Raw genomic sequence first — 16,435 nt, forward strand, 5'->3', positions numbered from 1 at the left:
TAAATTTCTATAATATTATTACAATATAATTTTATTCCACCCGAATAGATTTAGCTACATAAAGAGCTTATTAGTGTTAAACAAAATCGTATGTATTCGACTATTCCACAAGGACCGTTGCAATGTAACAAATGACAAATGTATATGTTGGTATCGTAAAGTTTCAATATTATTATTATTCTTCGGCAAAAACAAGTTGTTTTCATAATTCGTTTTGTCTTTTGTGTACTTAAGTGTTCAAAGCATTTTTCTGAAATCCCTATAGCTATGTAAACAAATGAAAAATCTTTAAAATTTAACACAATACAAAAAAAAAATATATAGTTTTGTTTTTGGTCGAAATCAAGATTTCATTAAAATTATTTCAGTATAGCTATAATATCATCACATAACATACTAATATAATATTTATGCTTCTTAACCCAGTGGTGGGTGAGAGAGTCGTTAAAGCAGTAGATCCACTGTAGGGAAGTAGCAGAAGACAGAGAGAGATGGAGGGAAATTTGTTGTACGGGATTGTCTTAAATGTCGGAACCCCCCCCCCCCCAAAAAACCCCATTGGGGGGTTTGAGATGGAGGGGGCGATGAGGCAATCGCCCCCCTTGGCTCAAGTTTATATACATATGTTATTGTAAATTATGAGAATGTTTAGTTTATAAGTGCGTGTAATTAATTGTAATTATTAATTCATCTTTAAGATAAATTATCATTAATAATATGATAATAATTAATAACAATTTTATTATACCTACAAGAAACAAAAATCCCTCCCCCCCCCTGAACAACCCCTTATATATTTAATTATTAATATTTTATGCACTCAACTTGCGTTTTATATTTGATTTCAATCTTATGTTTACACAAAATCCAATGATTTATTTTCTTACATTATCATGTACAGTGTTTTACCGCCATTTATGTATAACCATGTATAGTTTTATTTTTTACTTATCGAAAACATGTTGTTTTTCACAACAACTGTTGCCAACTAAATTAATAACAAAGAACTGTAGGTATCATGCATTTTTAAGTTTTAACATTATACATTACAAATTTACTAATACAGAATTATTATTGTTTTTTTTCTCGAAAATAAGTGTTTTTAAAAGCATTACGTTTTGTATTTAATGTACTTAATTGTTAGAACTATTTATTTGCTCGTACACTAGAACCCTGATTTTACAATAATTGTAGAAGAATAACATGGTTCATGGCCGTCTCTGCTTTATATGGAGGACCCACAGCAGGATTTATAATCAAACCAGAAAATATTAAGAAAACAGTTAATTTTAGGTGCATTTTATCTATTACTTTAGCTACAACAAATTAATGTACAACTCAAAACCCATACGAGTAGATTATTTTCTCTACAAATCCCAGTTTTATAAAGAATGAAAAGCCCAAGTATATATAAATAATAAATAAATTTTCCCAAATAAGATTGCTTAAAATATTTATGTTGTGGTTATTGTGTGTATTTTATTATAAAATATACGTTTTCGTATTTCAATACATTTTTTTAAAAGCGCATAAATATATTTCTAAATAAATCTAAATATATTTTAGAATGGAGTGTCTATCAAAAACTGTCACAGTAAACCTCTAAAGTTCAGTATTTATTTTTATCCCAAAAAAAAAATTACATATATTATATTTAAAATAATGTAACAATACAACACAACATAATATTCTACTATATTACTATATATAGGCAACACAATGTACAGTTCAGCGGATCAGCACAATATAATTCTTGCCATCTTGGAGGTATAATTTACAAAACATAATTTGAAAAATGGGATTTCCTAATAATTGTATTAAAACCCTTTTTTTTCCAAACGTACCTACACAATACACTGTTTTTTGGGGAGACAAGTGACGTTTAGTAAAACGGCGAGACGCATTTATCTAACTAAATTGGTATGCGTTTTTTTGTCGAATAATTGAATTTCGCTTATCTGCTGAAAATGTACATTGTGTTGCCTATATTTAGGAACATATAATAATATATTATTGTATTATATTGTGATATATTTAAGTGAGAAAATATATGGTTTGATATGATGTATGTTTTCCAACACGGAAACGAATTCTATCTACAAGGGCTGTGTTACTTATTTGTCTAGTTTTTATTCAAAAATGGATTAAAATAAGGAAATGTATGGTTTGATGTGATGTTTGTTTTCTAACGCGGAAACGTATTTAAAACAAATAAGTTGTGTTATTTATTTGTCTTGGGCTTTTAAAATAATTTAGTGAAATGAGAAAACATATAGTTTGATGGGTTATTTGTTGTCTAACATGGAAACATATTGAAAACACATATACTGTAATACTTATATTTGTTGTGCTTTTAAAACTTATGGAAATAAGAAAGGAAAGATGTGTTTGATGTGATGTTTGTTTTCGAACACGGAAACGAATTCTAAACCCGAGAATTGTTTTTTTTATTTGTCTTGAGCTTTTAAGTCAATTTATGGAAATAAGAAAAAATATGGTTTGATGTGATATTTGTTGACTAACACGGAAACGTATTCAAAATTGATAGTACAAGATTTCGCTAGCCATATATAGAATGTTTTGTAAAATTGACAAATGTTAATTTCTAACAAAATTAAACGTGTTTAAAACATACAATTGTTTAAGTGCATTTATTTATTTGAGTATAACGTGCAACAAGGGTAATGAGTACAGTACAAGTTAAATAACGACAATTTGACACAGAATATAATCGGCTGATAATAGGTGTTGATCCGGGCTCGCTTAGAAATCTCCAAAAAAATGTCCTAAATCATATTTTACAAACAATAAAGGTAATATATTCCCAGCCCTAGCAACTCCCAATGTTATATCTATTCCTTATGAGCTGACGAAGGACTCTCCTATACCAAAGTCCCTAAGTTTGTGTACTTAGTTGGGATGTTAACTGAATCGCTTTTTGTAAAAAGGCCACATGTTTCAACAGGTGAACTTTTGGGAAATTAAAAAAAAACTGCATAACTTTCAAAATGTGGTAGCTTTGTAAATCATTTCTTTTTTATGTGCATTATGACGTGCATGGCACTCGACATTTATACCAAATTTCGATATTGTAAAAATATTCGATTCCAGTTTATACTAGTTGAATGTTGCAAAAAAATTTAACAAAAAATGTAACATATGCCCTTTTAACAAAAAGCGTCAAACGGTAGTTATGAAACTGAGTTTGAATTTGTGAGAAATAATCGATCCGACCAAGCAAAGTAAAAATAAACGAACAGGCTGATGCAAATTAAAAATTCAAACGCTGACATTTTTTAAAATTGTTTTTCTCCTTATTTATGAAACTGAAAACATATTTTCCCATTTGAATAAACAGAGTCCATACTCCTATTACGTATAAGGGACGAAGGTAAACATTTTGTATTGATAAATACAGTAAAGTATGTACCTACAAGTACAGGGAAAAATTGATTTTCAATATATTGATATTCTCTCAGAAAATGAGTGTCTTACATTAAATGGATCACCCTGTATATAAACCGTTATCAAATGTTACTAAACCAACTAGCGTAAGACACTCATTTTTTCTGAAAATATGAATATTTTGAGAATTTTTTTGCCTAAACAGTTATCGTTTAAACAGAACTTTTATTATATGTGTTACTCTAACAGTGACCACCCTATCCAATCCCAATTTGTTCCGTTACCACTATGCACCAACCCCATTGTACTGGGTTTTTCCATATATTCATTTGAAACCTTTTAGGAAATATTATGACGTTTTGCCATTGTTATTATTTTTTTTAATAAGATTAAATTTGTTTTCTAACATATTACAAAAAAATTGTGTTATTCATTATTTGTCTTATGCGTTTAAAACATATTGAAATGAGGAAATATACGATTTTATATGATGTTTGATTTCTATCACGGAAACGTATTTAAAACAAATAAGCTATTTTATTTATTTGTCTTGTGCTTTTAAAACAATTTATTTAAGTAAAAACAAATATGGTATGATGTGATGTTCGTTTTCTAACACGGAAACATATTCAAAACACATTACTGTATTATTTATGTGTGTTCTGTTTTTAATACAATTTATTGAAATAAAGAAGTATATGATTTGATGTGATGTTTGATTTCTAACACGGAAACGTATTTAAAACAAATAGGTTGTGTTATTTATTTGTCTTGGGCTTTTAAAATAATTTAGTGAAATGAGAAAACATATAGTTTGATGGGTTATTTGTTGTCTAACACGGAAACATATTGAAAACACATTTACTGTAATACTTATGTTTGTTGTGCTTTTAAAACAATTTCTTTAAGTAAGAATAATATGGTTTAAGATGATGTTTGATTTCTAACACGGAAACGTATTTAAAACAAATAAGTTGTGTTATTTATTTGTCTTGGGCTTTTAAAATAATTTAGTGAAATGAGAAAACATATAGTTTGATGGGTTATTTGTTGTCTAACACGGAAACATATTGAAAACACATATACTGTAATACTTATATTTGTTGTGCTTTTAAAACTTATGGAAATAAGAAAGGAAAGATGTGTTTGATGTGATGTTTGTTTTCGAACACGGAAACGAATTCTAAACCCGAGAATTGTTTTTTTTATTTGTCTTGAGCTTTTAAGTCAATTTATGGAAATAAGAAAAAATATGGTTTGATGTGATATTTGTTGACTAACACGGAAACGTATTCAAAATAATCAAGTTGTAATATTTGTTTGTCTTGCGCTTTTAAAAAATCCATTGAAATACGAAAACGTATAATTTATATTAAAATGTACACAATAACCACAACATAAACGTTTTAAGCAATCTTATTTGGAAAAATGTATTTGTTATTTATACTTGGGCTTTTCCATTCTCTATAAAACTAGGATTTGTAGAGAGAAAAAACTATTCGTGTGATTTCTGAGTTCTACATTAATTTGTTGTAGCTAAAGTAGTAGATTAAATGTACTTAAAATTCATTATTTTCTTAATCGTTTCTGTTTTTATTGTAAACCCTGTTGTGGGTCCTGATGTGGCCACGAACCAAGTAATTTTTTTTCTATATTTTCTCAGACACTGAATACTTAATTAGGTATCTCTAATAAATTTGTCAAAATTTTACTTTTGAATGACTTTTAGACGTATGTTATTCAACGAATAGGTTTTTGTTAATGTATTGGTAGTATAGCTAATAATCAGGTGCTCTAGTATACAAATACTTCAAATTAAAAAACATTTCCCATAAATAAAGTTATTTATGTACAAAAGTTGTTCCTTTTGTTTATGGTTTGTGAATAGTGTAATATCTTAAAAAAAAATTGTTTATTCAGTTAGTGATTTTCTCTACTTAACATTAAATCCTAATTATTTTGTTTATTAATAATTTTTTAAATTAATATTTCTTATAACTGTACGTGTATGTAATTCATTCAAATCAATTCTGTACATTATATTTGTCCGGAATTTCATCCAACTCTTTTTCTTAATCCTCAATCATGAATGAGTCATACAAATCTATTTTTTTTTAAAGTAAATAGCTAATTTAATTGTGGACAATATCAAATTTAGTTCATGGGTAAAAAGTTAATCTTGATGAAATCAATTTTGGAAAAACTTTATTTTTGTTCGTGAATTTTATTTAAATATACATTTATTGGAATTGTGCAGATCTCTGGCTTGTATCACGTTGATGATTGTCCGGTTTGTGTTGATCCCTGAATGAATTTAAATTGTACTGCCAGTTTTTTATGTAACGATGTTTAATGATATCAATGTTTAACTAAATTTCAGGCTCTAAATGACGCTTTTCAAAAGATTTTAAGAGGTCTCAGAAGAAGTAGTGATAGTTACATTACATTGGAACAGTTTTTGCTGAATGTGGCTGATAACAGAGGTATAAGCAGAACTGATGCAATGAAAGTGGTTGATGCTTACTACAAGGGCTCTGGAACGCCATTTTTACGTAAGCACAAATTATACTTCTCTTATCGTTCAATAATATTTTTTTCTTAGCTTCTATGCAAAGTAATTAAGTTTTTAGAAATAATTGCAATTTTAGACATAACTGTTGAGTTACAATGTGGAATATCCCGTTTTTACTCACCGTTTAAGCCACAATCATGTTCAACTGAAAACAAAAATATCTATTATAAAATGACCACAAGATTTATTTTGAAAGGAACTTCATATCTTCCTTAAACTATTTTAACTGACATTTTGTTGTCAGTTGCGCAGTGTATAACTGCTGTTTGTACACTAAAAATGTATACAAGTTGATCGTTTTTTTTTTTGTTTCAGAAAATATTAAATATAATGACTTTTATTATCTAGTTATAAACCTCTGCAGCCATCTCAAGTATGTTTCAGTACAAGATTTCGCTAGCCGTATATAGAATGTTTTGTAAAATTGACAAATGTTAATTTCTAACAAAATTAAACGTGTTTAAAACATACAATTGTTTAAGTGCATTTATTTATTTGAGTATAACGTCCAACAAGGGTAATGAGTACAGTACAAGTTAAATAACGACAATTTGACACAGAATATAATCGGCTGATAATAGGTGTTGATCCGGGCTCGCTTAGAAATCTCCAAAAAAATGTCCTAAATCATATTTTACAAACAATAAAGGTAATATATTCCCAGCCCTAGCAACTCCCAATGTTATATCTATTCCTTATGAGCTGACGAAGGACTCTCCTATACCAAAGTCCCTAAGTTTGTGTACTTAGTTGGGATGTTAACTGAATCGCTTTTTGTAAAAAGGCCACATGTTTCAACAGGTGAACTTTTGGGAAATTAAAAAAAAACTGCATAACTTTCAAAATGTGGTAGCTTTGTAAATCATTTCTTTTTTATGTGCATTATGACGTGCATGGCACTCGACATTTATACCAAATTTCGATATTGTAAAAATATTCGATTCCAGTTTATACTAGTTGAATGTTGCAAAAAAATTTAACAAAAAATGTAACATATGCCCTTTTAACAAAAAGCGTCAAACGGTAGTTATGAAACTGAGTTTGAATTTGTGAGAAATAATCGATCCGACCAAGCAAAGTAAAAATAAACGAACAGGCTGATGCAAATTAAAAATTCAAACGCTGACATTTTTTAAAATTGTTTTTCTCCTTATTTATGAAACTGAAAACATATTTTCCCATTTGAATAAACAGAGTCCATACTCCTATTACGTATAAGGGACGAAGGTAAACATTTTGTATTGATAAATACAGTAAAGTATGTACCTACAAGTACAGGGAAAAATTGATTTTCAATATATTGATATTCTCTCAGAAAATGAGTGTCTTACATTAAATGGATCACCCTGTATATAAACCGTTATCAAATGTTACTAAACCAACTAGCGTAAGACACTCATTTTTTCTGAAAATATGAATATTTTGAGAATTTTTTTGCCTAAACAGTTATCGTTTAAACAGAACTTTTATTATATGTGTTACTCTAACAGTGACCACCCTATCCAATCCCAATTTGTTCCGTTACCACTATGCACCAACCCCATTGTACTGGGTTTTTCCATATATTCATTTGAAACCTTTTAGGAAATATTATGACGTTTTGCCATTGTTATTATTTTTTTTAATAAGATTAAATTTGTTTTCTAACATATTACAAAAAAATTGTGTTATTCATTATTTGTCTTATGCGTTTAAAACATATTGAAATGAGGAAATATACGATTTTATATGATGTTTGATTTCTATCACGGAAACGTATTTAAAACAAATAAGCTATTTTATTTATTTGTCTTGTGCTTTTAAAACAATTTATTTAAGTAAAAACAAATATGGTATGATGTGATGTTCGTTTTCTAACACGGAAACAAATTCAAAACACATTACTGTATTATTTATGTGTGTTCTGTTTTTAATACAATTTATTGAAATAAAGAAGTATATGATTTGATGTGATGTTTGATTTCTAACACGGAAACGTATTTAAAACAAATAGGTTGTGTTATTTATTTGTCTTGGGCTTTTAAAATAATTTAGTGAAATGAGAAAACATATAGTTTGATGGGTTATTTGTTGTCTAACACGGAAACATATTGAAAACACATTTACTGTAATACTTATATTTGTTGTGCTTTTAAAACAATTTCTTTAAGTAAGAATAATATGGTTTAAGATGATGTTTGATTTCTAACACGGAAACGTATTTAAAACAAATAGGTTGTGTTATTTATTTTTCTTGGGCTTTTAAAACAATTTCTTTAAGTAAGAATAATATGGTTTAAGATGATGTTTGTTTTCTAACACGGAAACGTATTTAAAACAAATAAGTTGTGTTATTTATTTGTCTTGGGCTTTTAAAATAATTTAGTGAAATAAGAAAACATATAGTTTGATGGGTTATTTGTTGTCTAACACGGAAACATACTCAAAACACATACCTAAGCTGTAATATTTATTTTTGTTGTGCTTTTAAAACTTATTGAAACAAGAAAGGAAAGATGTGTTTGATGTGATGTTTGTTTTCGAACACGGAAACGAATTCTAAACACGAGGATTGTTTTTTTTATTTGTCTTGAGCTTTTAAGTCAATTTATGGAAATAAGAAAAAATATGGTTTGATGTGAAATTTGTTGACTAACACGGAAACGTATTCAAAATACTCAAGTTGTAATATTTATTTGTCTTGCGCTTTTAAAAAATGTATTAGAATACGAAAACATATAATTTATATTAAAACGTACACAATAACCACAACATAAACATTTTAAGCAATCCAAATAAGGAAAAACTTATTTGTTATTTATACTTGGGCTTTTCATTCTCTATAAAACTAGGATTTGTAGAGGGAAAAAACTATTCGTGTGATTTCTGAGTTCTACATTAATTTGTTGTAGCTAAAGTAGTAGATAAAATGTACTTAAAATTCATTATTTTCTTAATCGTTTCTGTTTTTATTGTAAACCCTGTTGTGGGTCCTCCAAATGAAGACACCCAGTTACTCATGAATCAAGTAATTTTTTTATATTTTCTCTGAGAATGCATACTTAATTGTGTAATTCTATTACATTGGCCAACATTTTTTTTTTTGTTAAAGTAATTTTCTCTACTCAACATTAAATCCTAATTTTTATCATTGACAATTATAATTTAACATTTCATTTTATTGTAAGGGTGTGTATTTCATTTAAATCAATTGGTCGGATTCTGTAAAATGTATTTGTTTCATTTTGGAGATATATATTTTTTTTATTTGTCCGGAATTTCACCCGACTCTTGTTTGTAAACCTCAATCATGAATGTGTTTTGGCCGTATACATTTTTTTTTTTTTAGTAAATAACTAATTTAATTGTGGATAATATTGAAATAAGTTCATGGGTAAAAAGTTAAGTTAATCTTGGTTCAAAGAATAATGAAAAAACTTTATTTTTATTCATGAATTTGATTTAAATGCACATTTATTGGAATCGTGCAAATCTCTGGCTTGTATCACACGTTGATGATTGTTCGGTTTATGTTGATCTCTAGTTTAAACGAATTTAAATTGCATTATCAGTTTTGTATGATGACAGTGTAATTAAATTTCAGACGCTAGATCGCGTTTACCTAAGGATTTTACAACACATCAATGCTCAGCATACTAATGCAGTTCAATATTTGATTACACTGAGCCAGTTTTTAGATTATGTGGGTTATCTCACAAACACCAGAGATACTGCGCTGCTTGTGGCACAGCAATGTTTTGGTGTCAATGTGCCATATTCAAGTAAACATTAATTTTACTTAATTTATCATTTAATAATAAATGTCAAGAAACCTTTTATATGGAGTTAACGTAAAACAGAAATGGTAGTGTTGTTGCAAAAATTGCTCGCATTTAACATTTTTTAGTCAGTATTGTGCGGTGTATAACTGCTGTTTGTATTCTAACAGTTTATATATAAATTGATCTTAATTAAGTTTTATTGTTTTTGTTTCAGAAATTATAAATCAAAACGATTTTAATGAACTTATAATAGAAATCTGCCGAAGACTCCCAACATCAGTACAAGCATACACATGTCTTATAGAGCAAGCAATAGTTTAAAAAAAAAATTGAAATGAAATTTATTAAAATTTTTGTTAAATTTATAAACGTTAATTTTCAACTAAATTAAATGTGTTTTAAACATACAGTTATTTAAATGTATTTATTTATTTAAATATAATGTTCAACGAGGGTAATGTTCCTATTGAGAGTGTACCGTTTAATTTAAATTTAAGCCAGGTTTTTCAAATTGGAGTTATGAAACTGTGTGCATTAAAAAGGAAATTCTCCACACTATAAGGTACCTAATTAATGAACAAACAGACGTTCGAATGGGTCGTGACACTGTGGAAACTATGTAAGAACTAGGAATAGACAAGTACAGGAAAAGAAACTATAGATTAGAAAAAAAAATAGGTACTTTATTGATACAGAAGTTTAAAATCTTTACCCCTGTGCCTTCGAACTTAAAGAAAATACCCTTAAATAAAGTACCACTGAAGTACAGTAAAACCTAAGATACATCATAAACCGTTCCATCCAGAAGAGGTAGTATCTTTTGTTAAATTTCTCTTGTTGGGCATAGTTAAAAGACTTAAGGTGACTTAAAGTAAAGGCTTGAATTTAATAGCTATTAATAAAATGATTCGTTAAAATAATATTTTTATCTTAATCTTTTTTTTATAATTATTCAAAATTGTGCTGGATAAAATTGTTTTTAAATAATCCCCCCGTTTGATATGACCGTTAAATTTGATGTTTTAAAAGCTGTAAATGTTGTAGTTGAGGTGTGATTTCAGAGCACACTAGTACAGGTACACAAACACTTGCGTGCATGTCATAATGTCGATTGTTATTTTCTGTTTTATTTTTCAAAACAATTTTCTATATAATATTTTCTGTCGTTACGATTTTGGGTGGCTCGGTGGCAAACATCCGAAAGAAAAACAGCTCATCGCAAAACCAAATGGCAAGGGCCTACGTTAGATTGATAGGTACAAAATACAATATTGCCATTCACTCTGCGCCGATGAAAAAAGCCAGAATAACAAGTCATTGTACGGGTAAAAAATACTTTTTATTCATAACACACTTGCGTGTTACGTGCGCAAGGGACATGAAAAAAAAATTGTTGTGCTAAAAGTTTTCTATGGAATCAACCACACAGTCATGTCATGTTAAACAAATAGTCTACTCTTTGGTAGAATTTTTTGCGTTCGTGCAGTGAACTGTAGTGTGAATTTCTTTGACGTATATTAATATAAAAAAAAAAAATTGTTTGATCCAAAACTCTTTACTATACAACTGCCTGTTATTGAGCATAAGAATCATTGTGTAGTAGATTTCAGATAAAGTCGGTAGCCTTATTCAAAGCGAAAACATAATAGTACAATGATGAATATGAAATATTTTATTTTATTATGTCTGACAATTTATTCTCCATCGGTTTACAGCGATATCATAGATGACGTAAATATAGTTTTTTTCCAACAATTACTAATAGTAATAATATTCGTATGGCTTATTTGACCGGGAGGGCTATAGCTACAATTATTATTACTTATACATATTTTGCAAATCATTTGTATTACATTGCGTACAGTAAACTAAACATTTAACGTGTACCTACGGTATTCCACTATTGTTAAATCTCTTAAATATAATTGTACCTTAAAAGTAACTAATTATTTTTAAAGTTTGTCAAAAAATAAAAAATAGTATGTACCGGGCGATTGGTTAACTATGGACCAGTCAATAACTTTTTTTCGTGAATTTATTTAACTATACATTTATTGGAATTATTCAGTTTTCTGTCAAGTTTATCACGTCAATGATTGTTCGATTTATGTTGATCTCTAGTTTAAACGAATTTAAATTGTATCATCAGTTTTTCATGTGTAACGACGTGTAATGATATTATGTGTAATTAAATTTCAGGCCATAGATCGCACTTTTGGAAGGATTTTGAAAGATATCAATAAACGCCAAACTAATGTAGTTCAACGAAATGGCATTACTTTGGCACAGTTTGTGAATTATGTGAGCAATATTACAAATAGCAGAGCTGAAGTGCTGAGTGTGGTACATAAACAATTTGGTGACAACGTGTCATTTTCAAGTAAACATTAATTTTACTTCATTTATCATTAAACATTATAATTTTTAAGAAACTATTTATTATTGATGGGAATCGGAAAATCCGGATTTTCACAAAAAAACGCTATTTAAGCTACTTAAAAATCATATAAGTGTTAAATAATTTTACAATATAAAGCTCTATATCTAAGTAACATTTTTTTGATAAATATGTGAAAATAAAACAAAACACCAAAGAGATAAACTGCTTTTGAATTTCGGATTTGTTGAAATCCGAAAATCCGGAATCCGAAATCCGAAAGCATTTTATAGACAAAGTTAAGAGTTTTTTTTTAAAATTTTATCAACAAATTTTACTTAGATACACATCTTTATATTGTAATAGTATTTAACAATTATATGATATTCAAATGACTTAAAAAGCGTTTTTTTCAAAAATCCGGATTTTCGGATTCTCATCACTACTATTTATATTACGGAGTTAACGTAAAATAGAAATGGTATTGTTGTTGTGAAAAATTCCTCGCATTTAAAATTTTTTAGTCAGTTGTGCGGTGTTTAACTGCTGTTTGTATTATAAAAATTTAAATAAATTGATCTTTCGTTTTTCAGTTAAAGAAAGTTTTTTTTGTTTCGGATGTGATAAATCAAAACTAGTTTAAATTATTAATGAAAGATATCTGCGATAAATTCGGGACATCAGTAACAAGCTACATAAGCTTTATAGACAATGCAATAATCGATGGAACAATAAATGATTATTTAAATCTTTGGTAAATTGACAAATGTTAATTTTCAACCTAATTAAATGTTTTTAAAACGTACAATTATTTTAATGTATTTATTTATTTAATGTTTGTTTAAAATTGCTTTTAAATGAAGTCTTCGGTGTTAACATTAGTGATGAAAATATGTAAACTAATTAAGAATAGCTTGTGGGAAGCAATTAATAAAGTTTTAAAATCAAATTAAATGATGTTGTTTTTGTTTTTCGATGCATATTTTTTTTACATGAAATTGTGTACACAATAGGTGTCTGTTTAAACAAGTACACTAAACGTCACAATATCAAAGTAAATTGTTTTTCTTATTTAAATAGATAATAGCACAAGACAAATAAATGGCACAACTTAGAATATGTTTTGAGTACGTTTCCGTGATAAGAAATAAATGTACAATTACTGAACACAATAATAACGACGGTAGAACTATAAAATATTTCAAAAAAGGTTTTAAAGGAATTAAAAAAAAAACCAGTACGGTGGGTTTGGAGCATAAGCCCAAAAACTATACTTATAAAAGCGTAAGTATAATAAAATGGTTCATGGCCGCGCTCGAGGGTTTCAAATAGTAAGTGCCATGCGACCAATTTCAGCAATACAAGTCTTCGTACAAAAACACACAACTTTATTCAAAACCGTTTTAATAGGATTAGGCGACTAATTAAGTATAAAATATCAAACGCGGTCGACTACAAAAATAATTTTTTGTTGTAAATAATTTCAACGCATGCAAACTTCACACGGCTTTTATGATTTATTTACCAAGCGTTACCGTAAAAATGAATTTTTTTCTTTTTTTCGCTTTAAATGTTATACGTTTAACAATGAATATTTAATTTATCGTACAGCCATTAATTGTGTTGTACAAGGGCCACGCAAATCGTTTGCAAATATATTACGTTTGTGTTGGTGGGTATATTTTCAAAACGTACCCATTATTTTTTAATCATTATTGTTTTTTTTTTCTGTATAATCAGGTGAAATTAAAAATTTTTTTTTTTACAAGGCCGACGCAGGTATTTCACTGGATAATTTCGTTCGTTACAGTCAATCACAATCCTACCAGTTGTTCTCGACGTTTAACCTTCGCCGCAGTAGTACAGATACCTATTCAACCTACCTACCTACCTAATATACCTACCTACTCTTATTCGCATCGTTATGGCAAATATCTGTTTTAGCTTAATTATTGTTGTATCTGTCTGTGTTGCCTGTACGTTTGCAACTGGTATGTATCTTGTATTTATCGTTTAACCAGAACCCATAGATTAAAATATATTATTATATACCTATTGTGTGTATACTTACTCAATCTATGACTTATTAATTATTTATTTTTTTGTTTTTTTTAGGTACGCCTTCATTCTACAAAAATGACATAATTGTATATCAACGTGGATACAGTAATTATAATCAAGTTTATCTTAATAATATTCATAATATTATGTCAATGTCATATTAGTATAATATAGATAGAATAATTTATTACCCGAGCCCAAATTGAGGAACTAACGCCTGCCATGTCCATCCCTAAGTATTTCTATGGTAACATTAGAGTAATAACCCATTTAAATGACACTGAAAAACAATACTAAAACCTCGTTTTTCGTTCCCGCGGTTTAAATTTTGAATAATTTTTAAATCGGAATTTTTCATAATACATACAAAATATACATAGTGTACTTAATATATAGAGTATATATACTTATGCTACGATTTCTATCAGTTTTATAGACCCGATTTTTACATCAGGCTATCTATAAAATTGTATTACAATGTAATAGTTTTTTTTTTATTGTCATTTTAATAGATTAATAATTTAAAAATGTCAATACCTACCTCGTGTAAAAAAAAAAAAATGGTTCAGCTAATAGAAACATTTATTTTTAAGCAGAATTATATGAAAAGACGTTATGTTTCTTTAATCCGAAAACCTAAAATTAATTAAGGTCCGTTTTATAACTTTCTGTTAATAATTATATTGTCTTTATTTTACCTCTTACAAAATAATTGTGCACATGCGGCATAATGCTGTTAAAGTGTTATTAAAATATTGAAGTTATTTTTTTTTATTCCAGAAAAGGGCGGTATCATGTTTGTAAAAGAAGGTAAAAGTATAAATAATATACCTAGGTTGGTAGATAACATTTTAATTAGGTATATTTTCTTTGCAGATGGTGTAAATCCGATGGGTAAGGGTAATTTAGGTAATGTATGAAATGTTTTAATATAGGTTAAAATATTATTCAATAAGATCAACACTAGGTAGAGCAGTTTATTGAAAAACAATTTATTCAAAAATAATGTAATTTTTTTTTTCGGTTCAGTTAATAAGTCTAATGCTGTATAATGAAATTTAACCTTAAACCAATATATGGAGGGGGGATGCCCACCCTTTGCTACACCTTTGACAAAATATTAAAACACACTATTGTTTACTATTGTCTAGTAAAACCATTGAGTATATATTGTATGGTAATATAAACTCAATGGTAAAACACATGATATGTATGCTGTATAATAAAATAACTTTTCTGCTTTATAGATTTGCTGTTCACTATAAAACCAAAGTGAGTATTACTATTCATATCAACGCTTTCGGTAGAAAAAATATTTTTAACTTGTTCTTTATTAATTTTATTTTTTACAAGTTCAAAATCAGTTAACCCATCATACCACCAATAATTTTAATCAACCAATTATCTCATACAGGAAAATTGAGTTCTTTTTTGTTCTACTCTAGCTCAGATAATTTTTTTATGATATTACACATATTTCAATACAATTTAATACAATTGAGGGCCACTTGCATTTTTTAGGAAATAGCTAGTATGCTGTTGCATTGGATGTTTAAAATATAAAGATATATAACTTTTTTTTAATTACTTTATGGTTTCAGTAAAGCTGCCTACAATAGTATTCTCCAAAAGCTTAAAGAAAATGGAATAACTAGTCCTAAGTACGACGAATTTTTTACTTTTTCAGTACCTGAATTACAAATTATTAACCTTACTAAGATGTAATTATTAACTTATAACAATTTATAGATGTCGACATTGTTGTGGTTATATTATTTTGTTACCATTATTCAAACTTGATAATTCTAAGATATAAAAAAAAAGATAAACTTATTCTAAAAAGTATGAGTAAAACTAACATAATGTAATCATAATAATTGTCGAAATAATAGTACATTTTATTTTATATAAATTCAAAATAAAATGTATTATTATTTCTACAATATTATGATTATAATTATATGATTTCTAATAAAATATAATTATGTTTTTTTTCGCTGTAATTTTGCTTTAGAACTTCTTTATTACCTTTGCAACCTATACCATAAATGCTCGACCAATTTGGTCTTCTAATTTTATTTATAAAGGGTATTTTAACATCATATTTCATCATATACATTTTGTGTTATTTAAACAAAAAAAATGTTGGTTGAGATTTAAAATGTGTTAAGTAGGTATTTTTCTGGGGCAGCTAAAATCATTTTATTGGGTGCTGACAGTTTAAAAAAATTCAATATTACTACTTATTTGAGCCCATTT

At 27.8% G+C, this 16,435-nt stretch overlaps 2 protein-coding genes and 1 long non-coding RNA gene across 3 annotated transcripts; all 3 read left to right on the forward strand.

The window, feature by feature from the left end:
- Positions 1 to 4,919: 4,919 nt before the first annotated feature.
- LOC126839246 (uncharacterized) lies at positions 4,920 to 6,387 on the forward strand. The gene is made up of 3 exons (XM_050574809.1): positions 4,920 to 5,042; positions 5,786 to 5,957; positions 6,293 to 6,387. The coding sequence occupies exons 1-3, from the start codon at positions 4,959 to 4,961 to the stop codon at positions 6,385 to 6,387; spliced, it is 351 nt and encodes a 116-aa protein (XP_050430766.1). The 5' UTR covers positions 4,920 to 4,958.
- A 2,438-nt stretch (positions 6,388 to 8,825) lies between these two features.
- Positions 8,826 to 10,052, forward strand: LOC126835550 (uncharacterized). The gene is made up of 3 exons (XR_007685225.1): positions 8,826 to 8,984; positions 9,561 to 9,738; positions 9,953 to 10,052. It is a non-coding gene; the product is annotated as an uncharacterized LOC126835550 (long non-coding RNA).
- Positions 10,053 to 13,952: 3,900 nt separating this feature from the next.
- On the forward strand, positions 13,953 to 15,969 carry LOC126835235 (uncharacterized). Its single transcript, XM_050567724.1, has 6 exons — positions 13,953 to 14,106; positions 14,231 to 14,281; positions 14,957 to 14,986; positions 15,053 to 15,085; positions 15,424 to 15,448; positions 15,778 to 15,969. The coding sequence occupies exons 1-6, from the start codon at positions 14,040 to 14,042 to the stop codon at positions 15,899 to 15,901; spliced, it is 330 nt and encodes a 109-aa protein (XP_050423681.1). The 5' UTR covers positions 13,953 to 14,039; the 3' UTR covers positions 15,902 to 15,969.
- The last annotated feature ends 466 nt before the right edge of the window (positions 15,970 to 16,435 follow it).

This window comes from Adelges cooleyi, unplaced genomic scaffold (assembly GCF_023614345.1).
Source record: "Adelges cooleyi isolate 19-005CV unplaced genomic scaffold, UGA_ACOO_1.1 ACOO_flye_CR_arks_rails_tigmint_CR_PRNA_0, whole genome shotgun sequence".
Classification (NCBI taxonomy): Eukaryota; Metazoa; Arthropoda; class Insecta; order Hemiptera; family Adelgidae; genus Adelges; species Adelges cooleyi.